General features: G+C 37.5%; 1 protein-coding gene across 3 annotated transcripts in view; it reads left to right on the top strand.

The window, feature by feature from the left end:
* VCAN (versican) overlaps positions 1–27,096 on the top strand; it is a 114,882-nt gene that overhangs the window by 48,925 nt on the left and 38,861 nt on the right. For 2 of the 3 annotated variants that reach the window (XM_065861201.2, XM_065861198.2), the window contains exon 7: positions 5,775–8,927. In XM_065861201.2, coding sequence (XP_065717273.1) covers positions 5,775–8,927 — 3,153 coding nt within the window. The remainder of the gene's footprint in view (positions 1–5,774; positions 8,928–27,096) is intronic. The other variant, XM_071802320.1, reaches the window with a different exon arrangement.

The following is a 27,096-nucleotide window of genomic DNA, read 5'->3' as shown; positions in this document are numbered from 1 at the left end:
AGGCAATCCTGTGCCATAGAGCTCACTAGTACCTCACCCTGAGAAGGAAGAGGAGGTGGTGATTGGGTACAGCTTAACTTTTAAAATGCGGTGTAAAGTATGAACAGAGAGAACCTGTTTTATCAATCTAGCTGATGTATGTGGAACAACTGTTAAGAGCCACAGGATACGAAGCTTTGCCAGAGGAAGTGAACTTGCGCTTATCTGAGTGGTTCAAAACTGGGTTCCATAAAAATGGTCCCTAAATGCAAACATTGTGGATAGAGGGAAAAAGTAAAGAGAACACAGTCAAGGCATGTTCCTTTCATTGCCTCAGATCACTGAACTGGTCACGTAGCAATGATAGGACTCAGATCAACAAAGTGAAGAAGTGGAAGGTCCATCCCTTTAGGTGTTCCAAGTACAAGAAGAATAAACTGGTTTTGCTGTTGCCTTTGCTCACTGCTGTAGGAAGTGGGTACAGCTTGTGGGACATGTGGGTAATTTGTTTCCTTTCACATTAGGTGGGGAGAGCAAAACAAGAAGACTTTTGCTCTTGGCTCCTGAGCTGAGTGACAGTCCTATATCTTTCTATTCTTCAACTGGTTTTTGTGGTCAGAAAGCAAAGATTGTTGCTTTTATTTGGTGCTGGGATACAGATTTCATTAGGAAGAGCTGACTAAAGTGGTTCACTGATTTCTTGTCATCTTTAGCAGTTTTATAAATAATGTGGAAGGAAAAATGCTCTTTGCTGTTGTTCCTTTGTATATAGATTGATGGGTTATAATTTGTTCACAGAACTACACTGGCATGTGGAGAAACTAGGAGATAACTTATCCTTCCCCATTTAACCACCTGAATTAATAAATTATGAAATAGGAAGTGGTTTTACCGAAGAGTATTTGTGTTCAGAGAACTAACAGAGCTGCTGCCCCCGCTGTTTTGTTCGCTGGAAGAAAAGAAGCCTGGGCAATGGTGGGAAGAGGCCACATGATCTTTTGTTATGTTTTTAATCTTTTCTTACAAATAAGATAGACCAATAGCTTTTAATTTTCTTTTTTTTTTTTTTTTTAATTAAGACACGTTAATTTTCTCTGATACTGCATGTTTTGTAAGTGGGAATGGACACTGCATTTAGATTTTTTGCATTATTTTTCTCCCTGCATTTGGCTCATATTTTGATGTCAAAACACAGTATAGATAAGCGGGAGTATACACCTGGGTTTAAAGGGAAATGCTTGTAGCGACAGTATCAGATTTTGAACCCCCTTTATCCTACCATGTGTCTTATAAATAATGAACAAAACTCCACATACCCTATCCACCTTTCTGCTTCCTGAAATGAGTGAGTGAGTGGGTACCAAGTCAGTGGTACCTCAGTAAGAGGTTGCTGCCTCAGTCTGTAGCCCCAGAGCACCAATTTTTTTTTTTTAATTTTACTTTACTTTTTTTGTGGTCTGTTCTTACTCTTAGACTCGTCCAGTTTGGGAGGTGATTTAAACTCCAGCTGGCACAACTCTTGGAGTCAGGGGAACATTAAACAATGTCCTGTCTGCCATAGTTGGTATCAGGGAAGGGACAGACACACAGAACAAACTTAACAAAGCAACAAACAGAAATTAACCTACAAAAATACATAAAAATCAAGCAAACCAATATCTCTGCATAGACATCATGCTCTAAATGGGCTGGAAGGTGTCAAACCATTCATTTTGACTGTCCCAATGTTACTTATACTTTGGAATAATTTATTTTGGCTGTCATTCACGTAAAGAATTCACAATTTCCAGGTTTTGTTGTGACTTAATCCATTTTTTTGGTTGTTTTGACTGTTGGAAATGCCTCAAAAGAATTTATTTTTCTGTCTGTAGGGTTTATGTTCTTCCAGATTCATGAGTAAACACAAAACAATATTTATGAGCGCAGACGAACTGCTCAAGTAGTTCAAGTTAGACACATGGTTAAAAGTTTTGTGGAACTGGTTATGCTGAAAATACATATATGTTAAGTATATATAACATATATATAATCTTTAAAATAGGCATTTTCTCCTCCTGAAATGATTACTAAACAGCATAGAACATTCCAAAATCCTTATTTGGTAATCACAAAGTTAAACCAAGTCTGAAATTGTGTAGTGTAATTTCCTTCAAAAAACATCATGTTTTAATATTGCTACATTATTTTGAATCCTTATTTAAACAATGGTGGAAGAGAGGAGGAAGAAACTGCTGTACAGTAAAAGCATAAAATAAATAAACAGAGAGTGAAAAAATAGAGTATCTCCAGAAAGCCATATACTCCATCCAAAATCAGCTTCATGCAGGTTGTTCAATATAAAAAGGAATCGATTAAAAATGGCAAGATAGTCTTTTATATGAGCAGAAGTTGGTGAGATAATTTACTTTCTCGCTGCTAATATGTTAGTGAATTTTATTAGGAAAATCTGCCTCATGTCTTGAATCATAAGAAGGACAAAGGAGATAGCATATTGCAAGCATGATGCAAGGAGTACAGTAATGCAAAACATCTGGGTGGAGAGGATGACATTTCAAAATTATGTTCAGTCTATTAAAAAGCAACCTTCTATTTAGTTTTTTCTTTTCCTGCAGAAAAATAAAAAATAACAGTGATAGATTTCTCCTTGAAGGAGCATCTTTTTTTGATCCACTCAAATAAGTTTGCAAATCCAAATGATCTGTATGAAAAGTCTTATGTATTACATATATGACAAAGTAGTTTTGGAGGCTCTGTAGTTGATTTTGAGCAGAACTACCCTTTGCACACTGGTAACCCTGTGTCACTTTCCACAGGAGAAAATTTTGCTCTTCATTGATACACTGTTAAAAATGTGCTTTTCTAACACCAGTGTATGAATTTAAGATTTATTGATAAACTGATTAATATAGGCAAAACAAATACACTTAGTGTTTTTTCAGGTTTACTTCATAAATATGTACATATGTCATCAAGTAATCAGCAGATAATGAGTCATGAGCAACAAATAACTGCATAAATATGTGAACTTTGGGACTTCCAAACATTTCTTGGAAAGTGGAAAGCTACATAAATGGTTGTGATTAGGTGTGCACTATTTCTCAGCAGTGATGAAATGAAGTTAGCTTTTTTGTCCTGCAAATTTTAAAATTTATTCTCAGGCCCTCATTTTTGTCTGTCTTTGCTAATAGGGTATTATGTTTTTATGTTCTTTCAATCAGTCATCTTGGTAGTCACTTAAAATATAACTTGCGTCTCAATGAGCGTTAAGGAAACTTATGCTGTGGTTAGAAGGGAGAACATGAAACTGTGGTATCTCCTTTCCATTTTTCCATTTAAAAAAAGAGCTTGATAGAAATTTAACAATTGTCAGCTACCACTCAGGAGGACAGAGCTAATTTACTTGTGTGCATTCACCACTCCCTAGTTGTGAGATGATACTCCATAGTTTAAACCATCCTCATGCAAGCAAAGGGGGAAAAAGAATTAAGGATTTGTTGATTCTTGGTTGTCGGAACACAATCTCACACTTGAATCACATAGGCTCTGAAAAGAGCAATAAACATCCACTTTAGGTTGCAGAACATCAAAACACAAAAATCACTCGTGTTAAGGCTGTGCTTTGCTAGCGGGATTTCAATAACTCTGCTCCTTCTTGCTGAACTGATCTTTTTAGCTTGCAAAAAAAGAGTATATAAGTAGCAAAGTCTTCTTTGTAAAACCACAAAAAGATTTAGCATATGGTAGGGAAAAGAATCCATTCGTTTTTTTCTGCTGGCAAAGAACACCACCACTTCTAAACATAGCTGTGTCATATTTTCTTAGCCTTACATTTTCCTTTTCACTTTCACTTCTCAATCCAGAAAGCTGAAATATCAGCTCTTTTTCCCCATTTCCCTACTCTGTAAATCTGCCCATTCTTCTAGAAGTCCTAAGCAGCTATCTGGCAAGCCCATCCACTTTAGGGTAAATCAAATAGCTGTCTTGCAAAGGTGACTTTTCAAAGCTTGGTGTGTGAAGCTAAACAAATATTTTTGTGACCCTGACTTGAACATGTGGAATTCATATCTACAAATATCAAAGGAGCACCTAATTAGACATGGGTGTGTGAAAATAGCTGATTTGTGCATACATATTGCGTATGCTTGAGTATAAACTGTCATTGCACAAATATGTGACTAAGTTGAGTCTTTCTAAATATTTCGTTTACTTTCTTGCTCTCTTTGCTCACACTATTAGCTCGTGCAAATCCTGAGTCAGTCAGAGGATGCACCATCATCTAAAAAATCTTCATCCCTATCTGCTATGCAGTAAAAATGCTGTCTCAGATCTCACTTCTTTCCCTGATACCTGGTATTCATGCACTACATGGAATAAAGTTTCCTGGTCTCTTTTATTAAGTCATAACTATAATAATAAGCCTTTTCTTGTAAAACATCATAACTGTTTTGATATCTGCATATTAGGGGAACAGACTTCTTCACTCTATTAGAAGTTGAGCGATATTTTCTTTTGCAAGAAGCTATACGTGTAGTTGTGTTTGGTAAGCAGTTAGTCCTCATATACACAACCTGTTTAATGCGTTCTTCATATGCTTAGTCTGATTCGAAGGACCATATTTTGGTCTTAACTTGCATCCATTTAAGTCTTTTGACTCCCAACCACTTAGCAATTAACAGAACTGATTGAAGACATTCCCTTCTTCCACTTGTCTGCTGCCATTGCCTTTCTGAAGACTACCGACCTGGAAGAATTGGCCGAAGGGAAGAAGTTCCCACCCTGGGCTTTTCCCAAGTAAATCCTGTTTACTTAGCACAAACGCACCTTTTTCAGGAATTTAGAATCTGATACCAGACTTTGCAGTGTCATGGTTGTCAGCACACATTTCCTGATCAGATAGGATGAAAATCTGTGGCAGAAGGAGTGGACAAGGGGTAGGGCAGCAAGATTCTTTAAAACATCACAATTTGGTTCACTGGAAAGACCTTTCTTTGTGTCTCTTCGGATTCTGGGATAGCTACCCTCTTACTCTTCCCATCATTCAGAGGGTTCAACATTCTGCCTTTTCATGTTCAACACTCGCAGAGAGGCACTTTTGCATGAAAATAAGTTTCAGATGTGTATCTTTGAAGTGTTTTCCAAAGATCAACATCATTATAAATATTAAGTTTATGATCTTATAATTTACTGTTCTCACCTTAACCCATGAAAATTTCTCTCGGTATAATTTAAATGCAGGGCAGCATCTCTTGCAGTTTTGTAAAACAGTGCTTTCGGATGGCACGTTTGTTCCTGTTGCTTAAGCATGTTCTCAGTCCAGGGAGGGCTCCTTTTTGCAACTTGCAGTTACGTGCTGAAGATGAACTAACGTGTTATTTCACTCCCTTTATACATTTCAGTTGTAGGTTAAAGTAAGCTTTGAGGAACACCTACGGGTTCACAGTACCACTCACTCATGACATCATGGAATAAATTTTATATTCCCTGATTGGTACTTAACTGATGGGTATTCATGTAATATGAGGACTTCTAGGGGTAGTTATATAATGAATATGAAGAATACTGCTAATTTTCTCATTTCATCTGGCTTTAAGTTAGATATTCTGCAGCTTTCTAGTGTGTTATTTTGTTTTTCAAAACTGTTGTATGTTAAACAATTACCTAAAATCTTTGACCTTTATACTTATTTCTCAGTGTAGCATTTAGTTTTTGTTGGGATCATTCAAAGTGAATTAAAGTAACATTTGTTTGCATTCTGACTGGTTCCTTAACAATTTTTTTTTTAATTATTTTTTAAGGTAAAAAAATCGTAACAGAGCCTACAACTGTTAAACTGATTACATCTCTGAAAACTGACAGTGTGAAATCAGCATCTGCTAAGGTTACTCTTGAACCTCCTATTTTTGAGACTTCGATTACTGAAGTGGCCGCCACAAAAACAGAGGTCCCTGCATTGGAGAAAACAACCCTACAAACTGAAGAAGATACAGAAATTACTCCTGATGTGGCTGAGGAAAAAAGGGAAATGGAGGTGCTTATGGAGAACATTAACTTAACCACCCTTCTACCTCAGACGGTCACAGATGGCGAAATAAGCACTTACGATACACTGGGAAGGACTGAATATGATGTTTCACCCAGGTTAACAGAGAGCACATCTGCAGCTTTGGAACTGGAGCCCACTTACTCTGAAGCAGAGTTGCCCGAGGAACAAGGTAGGTCTGAAAGCATTGAGGACGCTTTCTTGACCTCTATAATTTTTCAGGATAGCACAGCTGTAGCTAAGAGTTCCACTGGTTCGTGGGAAGCTGCTAAAACAGGAGATACGCAAAAATACGATGCCGACAATCAGACTGAACAAATAGAAGTGGGTCCTATGAAGACAGCTACAGATAGCTTGTTACCAGTTTCTCGGAGAGAGTTTCCCAGGACAGGGACTTCAATTTCACTAACAAAAGAGAATATGTATCTTGGTGTCCACTCAACAAAAGAACCCACAAAAAGTTCAATGGAGGCAAAATCTGACAAGAAACTCACGACTGTTGTAATCCCTAAAGCTTTGTTCACTGAGCAGTATGATCTTACTACAGAGGGGGAGGGCAGAGAGAGCATGTACACCATTATGCCTGATAGAGTTTCTGGCATGGCTGCTGGTAATGTCCCAGAATCAGATGTGCCTGCTGCATCAGAGACACTCGTAGACAAGCATGCAGTAACCACTGGACAGTTTTCTACAGCAGATGAGTCAACTCCATTGGTTAAATTTAGTTCTGCCATGGTGTTTGATAATGAAGCATCAGCTGAAGGAAGCAGAGAGGACATGAGAGATGTTCAGCCTACTGTGTCATCTGGAATACCTGTATCCTTTTATGTATCAACTGTTAATGAAACCAGATCTGAGGCCTTCACTCTCCCAGGAAGTACTGTTTCCCCACAAAAATTTGGAGAAGGCAGCACATCTGTTATCCACTTGTCTCAGCAAATGGAAGGATCAGCCACTTTAGAGGAGCAGGGAAAAACAAAAGAGCCAGAAATGAGAACAATGGATGTTAAGATCCCTTATGCCACAACTGTAATTCCTACTCGTATTACAGAAGAACCTGAGGGACGTCCGGCGAGTGAGAAGTTCACACAGGCTCCTCCAGCTTCTGACATGTGGCTTCCAACAGATAAAGATCAGGGGTACATGACGGAAGAGTCATCTCATACTAGGAGAATATATGAATTAGATACAGAAGATGGTATCTCTGGAATGGAGCCTACATCATCTCCAGGGCAAATTACAGAATATATCAAGCATCCAGGAGCTCCGATTTCAGCAGTTACAGATGAAGCTGAGACAGCTGATTTTGATCAGAGTAAAGATAGTACAAGTGTCTCACACACAAGCATCTCTTTGGATTTGGAAACAATCACAGTGCCCAAAATATCAGTGGATAGAAGTAGTACAGCAATGAAGTCCTTTAGCTCCTCAAGTGTTACTGCATTACCAACTGCCATGCCCACAGTCATGGAGGTAACTGAACATGAAGGAGATGAAACATCAGGGTATGTTTTGAAAACATCCATTCCTACCCCAGAAGTTGAACGAAGAGAGGCTACTGAGACATCAGTAGCAACACCTGGTGAAGAAGTCTCTACTGAAATGGAGATCTCAAAATACACGTTGACAGGGGAAGGCCAGATAAGCATTGCAACATCAACTGGGGAGCAGTCAGTGGCAACACTTCAAGACAGAAAGGAAACACCACCAACCGGCTTTGGAGGGACAGAGGAATCTATTATATTTACAGATGTAACAAAGGTAGATACCACAGTTCCACAGAAAGAATATGATGCTTCCCTAGTTCCAGTTACTGTAGAGAGTGAGGTCACTAGAGATGTGCCAATCACTGATCACACTCCTTTTGATGGTATCTTTCACATAGAAGCAACAGAAACAACTGCAAAAGATAGTGAGGTATTCCCAGAGGAACTCTCCACAAATGATCAAGATAAGGAACCAGATACTGCGACAGAGTCTATCTTATCTGTGACATCTGTCCAAATACATGAACAAAAGACAGCACCAGGATCTGAATCACCTCAGACAGCTGTTCAGGAAAAACAGGATGAGACAGGTTCAGCTTATGATGAGATATATCCAATAACAGAAGCATCAGTGCCTGTAGTGGAGCTCACAGATTATGGAAGAGTTCTGGAATCTAATGAAACTAGCACTGCGACCTTGCATCTCACTCTGACTCTGAAAGCTGAAACTGCTACTGATCAAGAAGAGAAGGTCACTGAAGTGATGCCTGTAACAGTGGGTACCCAAGCAAAAACACACGAAAGCAGAGGAACCCCCACCAGGGAAGAAGACAGTGATTTAGTGACCTCGGAATCTGAGCTGACCCCACACACGATGCCAACAGGTCGTTCTACTGTGGAAAGCATCACTCATCTGACTTTGGAAGTGTCTCCAAGCCAAACTCTGGAAGGTTCAGGAATATCAGAAGGATCTGAAGAAATCAAACCAGCTGTATTTTCAGCTAATGCAACAGATAAGGCAACGATTCTCAGTGATGTAACACCAACTTCCGTTAGTGCTGTAGACAAAATTCAGCCTACATCAGCATCCAAACCTTTTGTCACTCAAAAGTCACCACGTCTAATTCCTGAGGAAGAGGAGGAAGTAACAAGCAATGACATCATGATAATTGACGAGTCAATTTCTTCCAGTAAAACCACTGCTGATGACGATCTGACAGGAAAGTTGTTAGAACCAGAAATTGATAAGGAATATTTCACAGCATCAACTGCTACTGCAGTTGCACGACCAACTGCACCACCCAAAGTGAAGGAGGCCACAGAGGCTTTACAACCTCAAGAGGTGTCTCCTTCTACTTCACACCCTGATAGTGGAAATGACATAAGATTGTATGTTATTCAAATCACAGGCAATGACACAGGTAAGATTTTGCCTTTTAGACCTGCAGTCCATCAGAGTGGACAGTTCATGATAACAAGCTGCTGTACTTTAGAATTTACGGGAGATGTTGCTTGGATCAATGAAGGATGCAAAGTACAAGTTTTATCTAGACAGCAACTTACTAAATATTGGTAGGTCTATTTTTCTATCCATTTCAAAAAACCTCAGAAATGTGTTATGTGTATGTTTCAGGGTAAGATTAATTTCTATATAAGAATGAATATTCCCTTTTAAAAGTAATGATGGCTATAGTCCAGTTTTCTTATTTAATGTTGTCAAGTCACTGGTTTAACTTCAGCTATCTTGAAACAAGCATTTTAATTTCACAGCTTCCATCCCATGCATTACTAGTCCTAAACCAAGCACTAGATTATTTTAACATTCCATTAGTCTGTAGCAATTAACAATGCCATGTACAGTGTAGTCAGTTAAAAAAGGTTAAGGCACTCCATCGTGTCCATAATTGGACCTCCTGTGATATGGGTGGGAAGGGTTTTTGCATGTTTTCATAGCATGTAATAATAGTTTAAAATCCATTTTATGAGATCTGTGATGCAAATTGACATAATTTTTAGTTTCTTCAGATTTTTTAGCTGATGGCGCTGTACATGTGTATGTAGCTTCAATTCCATGGGTATCCAGAACAGAAACTCCTGAAATAGCAAAGAACTGTTGAGTTTTATGATGAATATGTATTCATAATGCAATAGCTGAAGGCTATGCAATTTTACATCAAAGGAGCCTGTCAGCTGACTATTATTTAAGATGTCTTGGTAAAATCTAATTTTTTAAAATGACATGTAAAAGAACTGACGAAAAGGATAAAGCTCAAAACATCTATTAGGTTCAATGTTGCATTCTGTTTTATTCTTTTATATTAATTTTATAATTATTTTATTTTTTGAAGGAACACAGTAAAAATTCCTTTTATATCTTATATACCTTAACTATATGCAATGCTTTCAAATGGTCTTATAAGAAACTTTTCTTATTGGTTCTTGGACATAACATCTGTATCTTTGAAGGTCTTATCCAGCAGAATTCATAATTTATGGAAGTTTTTTGTTTGGTTTTGTCAGGTTTGTGCTTGGTAGAATGTCAATCAAAAATCAAAAGGCAGAAGTAGTTTCCTTGACATGTGCCATATCATTGTTCTTTTCATACCGTGAATTTTGTATATTTCTTCATTTTAAGCTTATTATCCTACTTTATATTTACCAGATATAAAACTGCACAAGTCATATCAGTGGTAGCTTAACCTTCTATTTCAGAAAATGATAGTTCTGTTATTTTAACATTTAAACACTACTTTTCTTTCTGTGGTATGTTATCGTTGTTTTGTCTGAAACTTTTAATGTTGCCAGCATATTGGAAGTCTCAATTAAATGAGACAAGTCCGGTAAGTCAGAACAGAAGGGTGGTTTTTGAAGACTAGAGTTAAGCCACAAATTAAATACTTTTGTACCTGTGGAAATTTGTTTAATTTGACTTTGATTTAATCCTTAATAGCTGGACTGTGTAGTGGTGAACTAGTTTTCCTTGTTAGATTGTTGAGTTTTACTACATACGGGAGAGTGGCTTGTACTGGGCAGCTGTATGTTCCAGGCGGACAGAAAGAAGTAGGATAATTTGGGAGGGTGTGGGAACTTGGGGTTTTCTCCAGATAGTGCACAAGGTATATGATTCAGGATTTCTCTGAATATACATCAAGGGGAGTCTAATATATATATTGCTTATATATATATATATATATATAATTTTTTTTTTTCAGAATGGTGTGGGTACTGTGCTTTGTTAAATTAGGAATTATTTCAAGCTGGATTATCTAGAGCACAGTGCCCTTCAAAGCTACTCTTGCTTTCCCTTGGGTGATCAGGTCCTTAGGACAGACATTCTGTATCTTCACAAACTTTCTAAAGCTGTGTATGCATTTTCCAGGTTTATATGTGCATGTGTCTGGGGGTGTTTGTAAGCAGAGTTAAATCTATACATCCTTTAAATTCTGCCTTTAAGAATTATTTAGTCTGTCAGCATTAAAAAAGCTTGTTTTTCTTGAAATATGAAATTCTGTACATGGCAGTATGTGTATTGTCTCTAAACATAAAGGGATTTATCATGTATCTAGTGTAAGGTCAAAAAGGAATTGTCTTTATTTTTCTGTTTTGAGAATCTGACAGCAGAAATTTCCCGGTTTAGCTATCCACAGAGACAAGGCACCCTATACCTCCTTACCTCAAGATAAGTTAGAACTGCCAAAGATTTGTTCTGTTTAAGGATTCAGAGTAGTGTTTTCTTTCTCCAGAAATGAAAGACTGCATCTGAAAAATCCTGCTAAGCCTGGCTTTTCTTCATTGTTCCTCAGTCCATAAAATTTTATTTGTGTTGAAGAAAGTGTACATAGGAGGTGCTGAAGAGGAATGAATATGGCAAATATTGCTAACATATGCCTTTCACTAGGACGTAGCTCAGCTTCTTATTCTATTACTGTTTGTTAGAAAATTGATACGCAGTCGTACAGGAACTACATGAACTGTACCTCTGGCTTTTTGTTCTCAGTAAATGGGAATAATAAATACAGTTTTCATCACTATATTTCTCTGATAAAACAAAGCTTTTTTCCTCCTTTGCTTTGACCTGTGTTCAAGGTAATATTGCTTGGTATTCTTAAATCAAATAGTCAGGTTTAGAAGCAAAGATCTTCATGATTTTCAAGTCAAGACTTCAAAAGTGCCTCCTAACAAATGACAACTTGCCTACTGAAACCCTTCAAATGACAGCTGTTTCAAATAGGAATAATAGAGGTTTGCTGTGTAAACAGTATTATGTATAAATGAATATAACATTTTCCTTTTTTGTGTATGCACCAGTGTTGGAAATATTTATGAGATTTTTTTATTTTTTTCAATCTTTCTTCACCTCCTTAGTATTCAGCTTTTGCCAGAAGCAACAGTTTAATAGTGAAGCAGAGCCCAGCGGAAATACGGTGCCATGTTTTGTTTCCTATCAGCCATATCACTTAATTACAGTAAAAACTTGCTGTTATACTAACACAGCTGAATATTACTCTCTGCAGCTCTATTTACCCTCTGTAGCATAGGCATAATAATATTTAAATGCTCCACGGAGGTGCTATTAGACTTTGTTAGTTATGAGCAATACTTTATATTCCATGTGGAAGAGAAGGGTCATGCCAAACAAATGGAGTTTTGGGAGACGCAGACGTTTTTAGCAGTTCCCAGCAAGCAGGACAGAGCATGTCCCTTGTAGCACAAGGGTTCCTTTGGCATTGGTGGGTGTCCGACCTCCTGGTGAAGTGTGGTGAGACCTTCACCATCACCGCTCTGGGTCCGCTGAGCTCACCCGTGGTCATGTCCTGGTAGAGGGAGAAACAGGAAGCATTTCTTGTGCCTTTCTTCTCAGTCTCAAACCCTTGCTAAGCTGGCACCAGCTTTGCTGAGACGCTTTGAAGCCTTTGGCTGGAATGTGCTGTCGATGTATGGAATGTGTTATAGATGTACGGAATGTGGGGGATATTATTCTTCATTATTATTGTAGACTCAAGCTGCACTTCAAAGATGTTGGATGTTGACTGGGTTAAATTCAATTAAATATAGTGTCAAGGATCTTAGGCTGTCTTAGATACACACACCCCCTTAACATGAAGTAGTACAATTTATAACTGAAAGTTGGTATTAAATATTCTGTTTTTTAATACAGCAAGTCCTTAAATTTATTAGACTAGAAGAACTTTCTCCTAGAGGACTTATTTTCTTATGCTGTCCAAAAGGTAAATAATTATACTCCTAGCTTTTAAAATGCATGCTTGCAATCAATTAAAGCTTTCATAAAGGAAGTTTCAGTTACTTTCAGATAAAGAAAAAATACCAATGGACACAGAAGTAATTTGAGGGCTGGGTGGAAGGTCAAGCTCATTAGCTTAAATTCTGGAAAATGCACTCTAGAGCTGATAAGAAAGAGCACTGTTGAATGGATTAAGCTGCTTATTTGTATAAGAATACAGCAATTTTCATTGAGAAAATGTATTGTACAAACGATCCATGTACTTCCATGTGAACAAATGTGAGGCAGGTGCAGAAATTAATGAGGGATATAAGGCATGTTTTTCCTGACAGCCTATGGCACATAGGCTGATCTAGGGCAGGTGTTCCAATTAATGAGGGAAATATATTTGTGCATGGGGAACCATGCCTTTTTGTGCTAGAAAAAGGACCACGCACATGTTTCACAATGGAAAGAGCTTGGGACTTCATTCACTTGCGTGGAACAACAGACTGATTCCCTTGGGATCATGACCATATTGTGGAAGGGAGAAAGCAAAATAGCCCTACGCTGTGATGTGTCATCACGTTAGCAGCTTTCCATTGCCTCAGATAGGACAGAGGAGTTTGTCTCACTGCAAAGATGCAAAACTTGCCACCTCATGCCTCTTGTGGTCTTATAGCTCCTATGTGTTGTAGTGATGAGGGCTGATGCTGTTGCTGGAAGGTAATGGATTAGCTGCTGTAAAAAAAAAAAATAAAACACCCAAACCTGAAGAAACTTTTCAGCTCATAAAGCTTTTATGAGATGAAAAATGCTTGTGGGGGTGTTGTTTAACAATGGTTGGAGAAATACTGGAAACATAACTCCTGTCTGTATCAGGAGTAATTTGCACACCTGCATTTTTTGGAGGCATTTAAAAGTCTTTACATAGTGAAGATGTTTCGAAGTGCTTGTTGGACCCTGGGACTCACACCAGCTCTGTCTGGTTTCTTGTCCCCTCCAGCTTTGAACAGAATGAAATTGCAGGAACTTGTGCTTTGTAGAGGTGCAATTTTATAGAAAGAGGTTAAAAACCTTTGTGTTTCAACATGTAATTCTCTGACATGCATATTTCTGTCTTAGCAGTGTAAGAGGGCATGTGGGATTTGAATGAAATGCAGAATGGTAATGAGTCATAGTCATAAACCTCAACAAAGAAGCCAGAAAAAGAGTCTTTTCAGGTCCGTTTTAGGCCTTGTCTTAAAATTAATTTAATCCTGTTGTCTTCACAGCTCCTTCTGGAGGGCTGTCACAGATCATCATGGCTCTCTAAGTCTGATTCTAATATCTAGCCTGAATTGCTTCTTGGCCAGTTTATACCCATATTTATTCTTGCCAGCATTGTCTTTAACTTGAATAGGTCTTTCTTCTTCCTGACATTTATCCCTTGATAATTTTATTTCTCTGTTCAGTCACAGAGAATAACCATGTCCCCTTTCAACCTTCGTTTTGCAAACTTCTGAGGGGAATGTGTGCTTGGGAGAGTGGAAATGTGCTGGGAGCGTGCTGGGAGGAAGGATGCTGGCTCTGTTCTGGAGGCTGTGGGTGTCAGGATGGTGCTGTGACCAGACCAGACGATGGTGTGGAGGGACAGGAGCAGCATGACTCACAACACCATTTTCAGACAGCACCTCACTTGAAACAGACCCAGCTTAAAGCACGCAGCATGTAGACTTTTATCTGTCTGCACCTGTACCCACATTGTTCTCTTTTAAGTTATTTTACTTATGCCCACTGGAAGATATGTATCTGGACACTGTTCTTTGTAGTACACACGTGTGCTACATGCAGTTTTTGGTGTTCCTTTGAAAAATTATCTCTATTAATTATTGTGTTAGAGAGACTTCTGCTGAAGGTGAGGAGACCCTTTCTTGTGCTGAAATCACCATTTGCTTTTCCTCAAAGGGAAAGTATATGGTACTGAAACCTGGTGTTTATTCATAGAACCTATTTCAAATCAAAGTTTACCATAAAGGATAGAAGCTGTCTTGTACTCACTGCATTCTGCTGCTGTATGTAGCGACTGATAGCCAAGAAAGGCTAGACCAGATGATCCTTGCAGTCTCTTCTAACCTGATATTCTATGATTCTACGATAAAGTGTATGTGTACGAATAGGACTTCCCTGCCTGTGCAAGCTGTTCAGCTTTTTTAACAAATACTAAATTCTCGGTATCACTGACATGCATTTAAGAGAAGAAAAGTTCCAAATTTACCTAAACATTGTGGTAAACAAAGTACCATTTAGTTTCCAAGTACATTTTGACTTGTATGCATTTGGATGTGGTGTTCTGTGGCCATTGTTTACTGGTATTGTGCAACTAGACTGATGTGAATTAATTTCTGGTGGGATGTTGAAGCAATAGTAAAAGTGGCATCACGTGGACTGAACCAACTTCCCATCTTATTAACTGCAAAATCTCCGATTTATTTGATGGAGGGCTGGGCTTGTCTCCTTGTTCCAGTTGACATTAAGCCCATGACAGCTGCAGCTCCTCATCAGCTCTGGAGATAAACCACATTTCCTGCTGCGCTGAGCGCACTGCAGTCAATGGACATGGTCTTATTTCACTGTAGTAATCTGGTCCTTCCTGGTAGTGTTTTGCTTTGAGCCCTGGGCTTGTGTGTTCGGCTAACAAAGAAAACCACCTAATGGTTTTGAGACACGTTTCCATATGAAACAGGTTTCTCAAAGTCCAATAGCTACTCAAGTCATTTTCATGCCCTGAATGACAGAACGCTCTGTTATTCATAAAACCTGGCACAGAGACAGCCAAGTTCTCGTTTTGTCTGGAGTCACTGAAGTGTTAAATGCTAAGCAACATGGCTAGATTCTGATATCACCTTCCCCCGTGTAATTACACCACAGTAATTCCAATGAGGTGATCGAGAGCAGAATTGTTATGTGGGTGTAGGGATGGCAGGTATCAGAATGTCTTTATAACATATACAGCTTTAGGTTCATTCTATAGTTTGGTGATTTTTTTTGTACAGAACAAATTTGTGTTGCATATTTAATCCAAACTGATAGACCTGTTGCTTAATTAAACCAGTTGGAATTTCTCTATATTAGAATACTCATGTTGTACTGATGCTGCGAAGGGCTTTTTAAAGTAGGTTGAACACCATCACGTACAAATCACAGTTAAAATGCAACAGCAATGATGCCCTTTACGAAAGCAAGCCCTAATAAACAAGCAATTGTAATAAAATCAAGCTTTTGGTACACTGCTCTGTTTTCCAAAACAAAGGGAAATAAAAAAAGCCAACCCCATATCCAACAGAGCTGAAACTTGAAACTTAAAAAGTTTCACAAGAAGTTAAGACTGAATTAATAAATAGTCTTTAGGCCACCATTACTGGTCTTCCTGAAGACTTATTATAGAACAATAATTTCTTTTTTTTTTCACATTCCTTTATAGACTTCCATAGATACGAGGAACAGTGCCCTCACATTAAATACTGTTCAGAGGATGCCTACACATTCCCTGCTGTTTTTGCATTGTTTCCAAGGAAACATCTCAGTTCTAGCCATAAGGATCACACATTTCTAGCTTTCTTGTAGCTCTCTGTTTATTCATGACAGAAATGAAGGAATTTTATTCATAGGTACAATGTAGTTTTTCATGCTTCTGTTGTGAAGGAGAGGAATCCTTTTAGAAGTTTTGTTTACATGTGGAGAAAGTCTTAAGAAATCCTGTTGTAGGAAAGATGAGCTGTCTTTTACATGGAAACATTATGACTTCACTTTTTTTAAGAAAGTGGTTTTCTCTACCAAAGTTTTGTGAATGTATCCAGATTGTAACAAATCTTAGTACTTATGATGAGGATATAATCTTTTTTGCCTCTTTCAGAAGCTATTATCTGTACCATTTTACTTTACATGAAATGATTCATTGATACAGTGAAACTTTGAGTGAATACAGGATGTGATCCTAGAAATATAAATGAAGGTATTTTTATAAGTGGCTCAAAGGCTAAAGATCTTAATAGAAATTAATTCCCTTAGGATGGGTCACTTGATAATTAGTCAGATAATAGCACTTTAAAAATATTTGTTGGCTGTTCTTTCTTTTTGAGCATGTAGTTTTCAGTGTTTTTTGGGTTTTCTTTGTTAATTTTTAGTTGTTCTCTGCACAATTTAGATTTAGTGATTGACTTAATCCTTGCTAATCCAGCTAGTCTTTTCCTTTCTTCCTCTTCTTGGAAGTGTTTAGATGATAAATACGATCAATAATACACATAATACCCTCTGGTGTCTTTCAAGATACTCGTGAATTATTTCCTGGCACAAGTCAGGATGTGTTCAGAGAGTCTGCTGCATATTTTGTGTTGCCTTTGGGAACATAGAGCTGAAGTTACCTATTTTTTTTCTTTAGAGTAATTAACTTTTTTTCTTTTTTTCTTTTTTTTTTTTTTTTAAGGCTCAGTGAATTGTCTTAGGACTTCTCTGAAAGCCTCAAATTACTATATTTGCTTAAACAAGGAGAACTTAGTATAAAAAGTTGTCTAGAAATTTCTATTCATTAATGTTTAGAACTGAAATCCATGAGGAAGGGAAATGCAGTTGGAATTGTGTACCTGAGCAGGAACAATCTTGTCTTCCAGCAGTCCATGCCTGCTTTGGTATTATCTTTTATTACCTTTGGTATTAACTCTATTACCTTTTTGTTACCCTCCAGTAGCTTAAAGAGTGCATAAGAAACATTAATTTTAAACTTTTTTGACCATAGTCTTGCATTTTTCATGTGGGATCTCATCAAGTGAGAATTCTATATTTACAGTGGGAGGTTTTTGGCAGGAAAATAATCTCCATGTATCTGACGTAATATTTTTTTGCCAAAGTAAAGGCAAAGAATATGCCTTTATGTACACAGAGTAGCATCATGATTTTTATAAGATTTTATTGTGGGGTTTTGTCTAAACTGTGTTTTCCTTTCTTGGAAGTGGTGAGTGAAATGATTCTTAGGTTAGTCACAGATATACAGCTCAGGCTTATAGTGAGTTTCCAGGGACATGCTTAGTTAAATATTAATTATAACAAGCAAAATTTTTGAGTCATTTGGAAGTGCACTGCACACTTAGTCTAACTGACAGGCAAGGATAAAGACCACAGGATATGTCTTCTGGTGAAACTTCTGGTGATAATAGTATTGTAATGGCAAGTGAACATCAACCTGGAAAATCTTATCCGTGGTCACTGTGTCTTTTGCCTTAGTGCAGTTACTCCATTCCGTGCTTGAAGAAATCCGAGTTAGTGTAAGTTCCCACATAATTTCTTGGACGAATAATCTGAACAAGAACTAAATTTGCTTGATTTCATGCCACGAGGGAGAAAGACACCGATGCCAAACTCATCACCGTTTGGAAATTACCAAATTGCAGTAGGTAACAAAGGCACTGGTCTTTGTTTTTGCTGTTTGTGGGTGTCGGATGTAGGAGTCCAGCATTGCCAAGGGAGAAACACCACTGAGCTTTGCAAGGCACATCACGGATGGCAGTTTAGCATTGTAGTGAGTTACCAGGATTACCAGATGACTTAAGAGGGCGTAAACTAGTTGTATACTCTACCCCACATGAAGTAGGAATACTACAAAAATCAATGAAATGGAGTCAGTAGCCACGTAACCATGTTAGTATAGGATGGAGTTTGTGCTAATAGGTTTATAGTCAAAAGGCTCTCCGTCTCTGACATTTTTTAGTGCTGCACCAAGCTTAACACAGCTAGGCATCTTCTTTTAGCTCTAGTGGGTTGAAAATATCGTTCTCAAGTATTGTTGAATAAAAATATATTTTTCAAAAAAAAATGTTTCTAAAAACAAATTAACATTTTTTGAAAAAAAAAAAAAGTAAAAGTTCTACCTTTAAAAGAAAAATGAAGCAATTTCTCCTTTTCATATATGTATGTGATTATATGGAAAAAAAACGGTCAGCTCTTTGTGCGCTGTGTTTTATTTTCCCAGTTCCACAGAAGAAATGGTTAAGTATTTGCAGGTGTGCATCTTGCTCTCAGATAAGTCTTCTCCAATTATAAGCTTATTCAAAAGCGTTTGCTGCATCAGGCTTCCCTTCCTCTCTGCTCTTCTTTCTATTTCACATGCTGTTCATATGTCTCTGAAGAGCTGAGAAAAGTGTCAGGATCAAAGGCACCCTAAAAGTTGATTCAGGTAGAAATTATATATCAAAATAATGTTTAGTAACTTAATTTTTGAAAGGCTTTCAAACACATGACACTGCGCTCCTATTCTTAAAACTATGTCTGAAAGAGTCGTATTTCTGTCATTCTGTCTGCAACAGTGGGGTTTTTACAGCCTCATGTTAGTTTAACACAGGAACTGGATGTTTAATACCCAAAGCAATCAAGTTTATTAATCTCTATAGCTAAATTTCAATTTCTTTCACTTTTTTTTTTCTTACAAGTCAAGAGATGATGCAAGAAGATTCCATTAAAATTACAATCACAGAATCCACTTTGTGTCTTCTGAATAATATTTCCAAAGCGCAAGACTCAGATCTGTGTGCAAAAATCTGTGTACCATGTGTGTCCATATTTATATGCATAATCACTCTAATGATATATTCTAAAACATATATATTTGGATTTAAGATACTATGAAGATACCATAATGACTTGAGTTACTGCTGCTGCTGTAGTAAATCAAGTTATTTTGCACAAGTATATGAGTCTAGGACAAGGGTGATTTGCCCCACAACAGTCTATTCCAGCAAACCTTTTTTTCATATTTGAATTAAGAAAACTGAAGCTTAAAAAATGTTTTGTGATGGAAGACTGATTGTATGTTGTCACCTGATTAATAGCTCTAAATATCTCCCCAAAAGGAGCAGGGACTGCAGCCAAATAGTATAGCTAATCAGCTGTGGGCTTGTGCGGACATAAAATTAAAAGTGTGCTTATCAGGTACTTGAAAGATGCTTGAAAAATTGTAGGTGATAAAATGTCAGAAAAGTATCATGATAAGTGGCAGTACAGATGCATAAACTTCTCCAGATATCTGTAAAAAGAGCATTGTGGGGTAAATCAGGTAGGGTCATCATTGTCATAGCTTTAGTTCTTTGAAGAAAGTTCTTCCAAATGAAGCCATTTTGCATAGGAAAGATACTCCTGAAAATGTATGTCCTTTTCCCTTTCCCTTTTCCCTTTCTCTTTCCCTTTTCCCTTTTCCTTTCCCTTTTTCTTTTTCCTTTTCTCTTTTCCCTTTCGTTTTTCCTTCTTCCTTTTTCCTTTTCCCTTGTCCTTTCCCTTTCCCTTTCCCTTTCCCTTTCCCTTTCCCTTTCCCTTTCCCCTTTCCCTTTCCCTTTCCCCTTTCCCTTTCCCTTTCCCTTTCCCTTTCCCTTTCCCTTTCCCTTTCCCCTTTCCCTTTCCCTTTCCCTTTCCCTTTCCCTTTCCCTTTCCCTTTCCCCTTTCCCTTTCCCTTTCCTTTCTTTTCCATTTTCTTTCCACTTTCCTCTTTCCCCTTTCCTCTTTCCCCTTTCCCCTTCCCCCTTCCCCCTTCCCCCTTCCCCCTTTCCCCTTCCCTGTCATATTGTTAATGGCGTATTGGAGTAGAAAGGAAATGGGAATAGTTGTCCTTAGAATATTGTATGACAAATACTCAGTCATTATCCAGGGAACTGTATCCTGCACTTGCTGGGACTTAAACTTGACACTGCAAGGCTGCCATTTTTAACAACTTGACATTTTACTTATTCTGTCTTTTCTTCACAATTTTACCACTGCGTCACGGCAGGGGAAACACAGGAAGCAATGAGGCTGAAGGAAACGCTAGAGGTTGCCAGGAGGCTTCACGATATGCTCTTATAATAAATTAGTTCCTTTATTTCTGACATGGTTTTTGCATCTTCACGTCTATTACTTTACAGTTTGGCAGGGGTGTTTCAGCACAGCCACGCGGGCCAGAGCCCTGTGCGAAACAGATGTCCGTGTAAGCAACATCCACTTTCCACAGGTGTTTTCTGGTCTCAGCCAACAAGCTTGGGGAAATGGTAAAAAGGCTGCAGTTCCTACGTGCCAGCAATTGATACTCAGGTTTTCAACAGCGTTGTATCTTGCATGGAAACAGCGAAACCCAAATATGGTAAAGCAGACTGGATAAGTGAATCTGAGTAGGCAAGACTGACCACCCACCTTGAATTACGTTCAACTCCTACCCAGCCAGCTGTGTAAAAATTAGTTTTTTCAAATACTTTCTTCCAGAAATTTACTTGAGTAGTTGAGATTTTTATGCAAGGTCAATTTATGTATGATTTTTATATATGATTTTTTTTTTTACTGCTGATGAGATTTAAGAAACACAGACTTCTCTTTTGACTGTCAAAGGGAGAACAAAACATAAATTTTGATAAAATTTAGAAGGTAAAAAAAAAATAAACCTGTGGAGCCAAAGTTAACAAAAATTTTAAAAATGTATATCCAGCTGGGGAACATTTCAAGTGAACTAAATAAAACCTTTTGTTTACTTAGACTGAACAGTAATCAAGAACTGGATTTTACTAGACCTCATCATACATACTAGTCTTGTTAATGTGAGGTAGAAGGATTAAAATAATAAAAAAAATAATTATTTCTGGACCTTTCTTTATTGTCTTTTCCTTAGGTGTGTATAATAGTAGCGATGTTTCTTTAACACCTTAGACCAGCTCCTTGGCAGTATTCCCACCTCTTCCTGACGTGGGAGATGGGTATGCCTGGAGCACTGTTGCACTTTGACCGCGCTTAGGTAGGTTAATGATATTACAAGATGGCACAAGTTAGAGGAATTGCATGTACTGAAGGCTGACACTTGGAATTTTCCTTCAGCAGGAAACATTTGGATTTCAAAATCTTATTCCTTTTGAAATGAGATGAAAAGAACAATTAAAAAAAAAAAAATCCCTTTTCTATGAAACAAAATGCCCCAAAAGATGTTATCGAAAGGTTTTTATTTCTGTAAAATTGAAGCTTTCTGTTCCAATTTGAATGTAATATTTTAAGGCGGTGGGGGTGGGGGCTAAAGTCAAAGGTTTTGAAACAAAAGTGGAAAAAAAAAAAAAAGAAATTTTTTGTTTGAGGTTCATCTTGTCAAATTGCTTCTTTACTTCTTCAGTATGTTTTTAAACCAACATATATACTTGAGACTGACATATTCCTGTTTGAGTTTTGTTTCACCTGAAGAGTTTCAGCAAGCCATAGGCATAAAACTGCTTGAATCCACGCAGACCTAAAGCTGCTCCTTGGCAGAGCTGAGGTTCAGGGGAGTCAGTATGTGACAAAAAGCTGTTTAAGTCTTTCCTCCTGCTAGATCCTCTCCCAAGCCCAGATACAAGGCTTCAGCGGGTTTTTAAAGGGTTTAAATAAAACACTTTGAACCTCTTCCACTTTGTGGACTCTTAAATAGTCTCCAGGTGAAGTGTAGACACCTGTTGGCTGAATTTAAGTCTGCCAACTGTAGGCTTGCCCTTGGTGGGTCACCTTTGCAAGCCCATCAGGAGTGTCCCACAACCGTGCAGAGATTTTGAGATAATGCATTAAAGCCACTCATTTAGGTTACTCAGAGAATCTTAACCAAAACAGTCTGCATATTTACTGAATTATTCTGTGGGTTGTCTGGTTTTAGTAGCAGCTTCAATCTGCAGCAAATTCCATGAATGTACTAAAATGAGGAAGATAACGATTCATGCATCTACATTTGCTGTCAGTGGGTTTTTCATGGCACATTTTTACAACCTGTTCCAGAAGCGACCTTCTTAGAATAACATTCAATGAGTAAGGGTCTGATCAATAGCTGTTGTGAAGCTTGAGACATCTGACTTGTAATTTGACAGCCTACCTAAGCCAATGGTCTGTTCTATGATGAACCATTGTGCTAACTGCTAGTTATTATGTGTCACGCTTGTCCCCTGGTCCTAGTCCCAGACACCTCAGCACGTTCAATCTGTTGGAGATGACATTTAAGGCTGTTGCCAACAAGCGCAAGTTTATCATCATGTATATGATGGGAGTCTTCTGCAGGAGGTGATGACCGTGGTACTGTTCAGACCACCTGTAGCATAGGAGACATAAACGTAGAGCACTTGTGGGGTAGAAACAAGGTGACTTACACATGGAAAACAGAATAGTTAACAAGTATGCACAGGGGGAAAAATACTCAGATTTTCCCAATTTTTATCTTAAATTAAGTTGTTTATTGTTTTTCTCTCTGAGCAAAATGTTTTGTTTTTTTTTTTTTTAATTTTCATTGCAAGTTACTGCATTACCTTTTTCATGGTCAACAAATGTTACATTTGCAGAACTTTGATACAAAACAACAGCTATCCAATATTTTAATTACATTTATGTTCTAAATTCACCCTGATATAGTTCTATCTAAGCCAAACCCAAAATTTCATGGTTATCAAATGCAGTAAGAAATTTGACTAGTGCAAAGTATTTTGTTTTTTCATGCTGACCTGCCTTGTGGTTGTGGGTTCTTGATAGTCAACGTTAAGTAGTTCATGATAGTGTCACATTATGCAATGATATGCATGCTTTAGAAATGAGCAGTCCAAAATGTTTTTGGTCTTCTTTTCAAATTCTTTTTGTTGTTGTTGTTGGGGCTTTTATTGTTTGTTTGGTTGGTTTTTCTCTTTTTTTTTTTTTTTTTTCTTTTTAACTCTATTCTAATCAAAATAGAGGGTCTGATTCAAAGCCCACAGGACATTTTGTGATTCTTTCTGTGGATTTCATGGGTTTATGAGACCTGTAGTCCTTCTACCAAAGTTTGAGCTCTTGATTCTCACAAACTGAGCATGTTGCTCGGAAGCAATAAACAGACAAATTGCAGGAATCTACAGGTAAAATCATGTTATCTTCAGGATGCCAGATTAGATGTTAATAGTCTCATTTTGAATGAGACTTCACAAAACCATACTGAATCCATAAGTTTTCTAATTTTTTTTTTTTTTGAAAGTTTGGGGAACATCAGAATTTGTTTCGTATTTACTTCTCTATTAATTCTTCTTCAGCTACTGATCTGAAGGTTTTTGAGAGAAAATATGATTTTTACTGACTGCTCCCTCAAAAAAGATCTTGGAAAAGCCTATTAGGGTTATTTGTAGAATGTTAAAAGTCTTCTCAAGAAAAAATGTTGCAACTCATTATACATTTTTTCGGATGTGTGGAAGGTAGCTTGTCCATAGAGGCAACTCTCACATCTGATCCAGTGAAGAATTAACGTAGGTTCAGAACCACTTTTCTTTAGAAGGGTGGCAGTGGAAATTAAAGCCACCTCAATCAGTCTCTCTGTGATTATGTGTAGTAGCAGCCAAGTCCTGTTGTGGCTTAAAATCACCCTGTAGCCAGGGGGATTTCTATTTCTTACACATAGTTGACTGTTACTGAGATAGATGCCTATTCCATACAGGTAATTTAAAAAACATCCAGACATATTAAAGGGATTAAGAAACACTCTAGGCTGCATACACTCTCATCCATCTATCTATGCCGTCTGTATTTCAGCGCATACCTCATCACTTTCCTTAATAAGAGGCTTTACTGATAAATCTACTTTAAGAATTGTTTGGATTGGCAGTCGTAACTGACAGCTCTTGGCTTCGCTATTTTTCAGCTACTTGTTTTTACTTTCTTGTTCTTGGAGTCACAGCAACAAAGCACTTCTTCAAACAAGTGTCCCTTTTGGCTTATTTGCCATCATAATGTGTGAACTGTTGATAAACATATTTAGGAGCAAAACTATTTCTCTTTAAAGTCCTCATTCCATCTCTTATTAATGGTCTCTCTGTATATCTTTACCTGCAGCTGGAATGGACATGAACATAAATAGGGGCAACATGTGTCAGCTGCATCTACCAGATTAAAACTATTGCAAGTGTTTATGTGTCTGTCCTAAGGGTCTAGCAGACTAGTTCAACAGATAAGACTTTTTCCTCCTTTATTCATATTTTAAGATAGCACTTAGGTTTTCATTATAATGTCTTGCTTATTCTTAGAGAACAGGGTTATATGTTATATGAGCTATATTGATATGGAGATTATTTGCCGTCTCTGGGGTTTGAGAGAATTTTCCATAGCTGTTATTCCTGAGCATTCGCAACCTGCTTGCTAGCACTGAATAATCCAACCACTAGAAAGAAGAAATTCTAATTAAAAAAAGAAAATAAGAAAAAAAAAAAATCTTCACTGTTTTCTTAAAGGCTGGTTATTTTTTTTATTTGAAAAACCAAACCAAACCAAACCACTTCATATTTAATGAAGGAGCCTCCTGAAAGTTTATTATTGGAATATCATACCTTTAGCTAAGGTTCTTTTATGTGGATCTTTGTGGCATGTGAGATCTTGAAAAAGCTAACAAAGTAAAAGTAGGGTCTGATAGAGATCTTTGCGTATGTAAGAATTTGTATATGTCTTCTAGGTGAATTTGGAACAGATGTTGTTCATTAAATTTATTACCTACCATAAATGATTTAGCATGAGCTAATAATTTGAGGGACTCCCAGGTGTGCACTGCTACAAAAATAATGCACTGGTCAGAACTTGTTAGTCATGGTACTCTCCTACAAATTACAGCCTATCCAGTCCCATCCAGGTTTTATATATATTTTTTAATATATATGTCTGTGCAAAAACATGCTACATGTTTTGTGCACACAATCGTAACAGCTGTGTACGGAATAATAATTAATCCTTATGGCACATTATTCTATATACCAGATTATTTATACACGCAAAGTACAAGACATCTTTCTTGCTGATACATGTCTGTATGTTTTTCTCTGGTTCTGTATGTTGGTGCAGCTATTTTTTAGTGATTTTACTGCAAATCAGAAACTCCCGAAGCTCCCTAGCTGCTTTGACTGGCAAGTCCCCTTTCAGTTATCGAATTCCTATGTATTTTTGCGTTTATAGTTTTGAAAAGACAGTGTGCAATTCTCTGTAGATTAGAGCTTCTGCTTTTATGAAAATATGACTGCCCTGTATGACTGTGGCTGCTCTTTGCTAAAACTTGTGGAGTCTGAAAGTGATGTTATTAGACACGCTTCTCCACGTCATATTGCAAATCTTGGAAAAATAACTGAATTCTTGCTGTTCTGCTTGAGCAAAATTTGAAAGGGAGACCTGCGAGGACTCAAATAAATGGCTGCAGAAACTCTATTTTTCTGTGGCATTGAGCAACTTCTGTAATTATTTCTAACCTACTGAAGGAAGGAGCAGGGAAAAAATCCCTCTTTACAAACATTGCATAAAACAACTCCCACCAAAAACACGTTATGGAGAGAGAAGGAGTTTCAATTCTGTAGTCATTGAATAGACCTGTCATAGCACAATGTAAACATCAGGCTTCACTGGGGCAACATAGAATTGTCAGGTAGAAATGAGGTTAAAAACAAGTTGTTGTTGTTGGTTTTGGTTTTTTTGCTTGTTTGTTTGGGAATGCTGAGCTTAGTGCTGTGCAAGCTGAATATTTTGGTGAAAATACCTAATGCTGAAGGTGATTTATTCTCTGTAAGGCCGGTGTGGATCTTAATTTTCCCCAAGTTGTTTAATAATTACATCAAAGCCTTGGATTCAGGTCGTCATGATATGTGTTTTATTGTAAAACAGACATGAAGTTGCCTTTTATACTTCAGCTGGAGGTTTAGCAAAACGAAGTTTCAGTAATATTTTGCGAGTTTAGCTATAAAACCAGCATAAGACATTAGAATATTAATTCTCAATAGAGCTGCAATGACCTTTAGAAGACCCCTGTTGCAGTCAATGTGCAAATACCAATGTGCAGTGTACAAAATACCCCAAGCCAAAGAACCACAAACCCTGTGTCAGTTTAATGTGATTTAATACATTATCACCTAATTTCTGAGACCTCAATAATCATAGAGGTTAAATGATGTTCATATGTAGGGAAATTATTTCAAACTAATGAAATACTTTACGTGTCAGATTCTCATTTTTCTTACATTGTGTGAACAGTTTTAATAACGAAATTTACTTGAAAATTGGGTTCTGTAATAGACTGGGATGCCAGAATACCTACAAATATTCTTTGGGGAGCAATCACTACTAACCTTGCTGTAGGACAGGAGTCCTGTGTGTTGGTTCAGATCCTCTTCAGACAGATCTGGACAAAGCTCCACTGGCTGCACCAGTTTATACCAGCGAACTGTAGTTTTGCTTTGGACAAAATGGCTACAAGCATCAGATCCAGAAGAAAGATACATTCACAAAATAAGATTTTAGCACAGATTTTTCCAGCTTGAAGTCTGTTGGCCAAGCCTGAATATTGGCTTTTTTTCTGTGTCTGTTGTATCCTCTTTTGTAAAAAGGGTAGTACCTGT

Source organism: Patagioenas fasciata, chromosome Z (genome assembly GCF_037038585.1).
Source record: "Patagioenas fasciata isolate bPatFas1 chromosome Z, bPatFas1.hap1, whole genome shotgun sequence".
Classification (NCBI taxonomy): domain Eukaryota; kingdom Metazoa; phylum Chordata; class Aves; order Columbiformes; family Columbidae; genus Patagioenas; species Patagioenas fasciata.
This window is presented reverse-complemented; position numbering and strand designations above follow the sequence as displayed.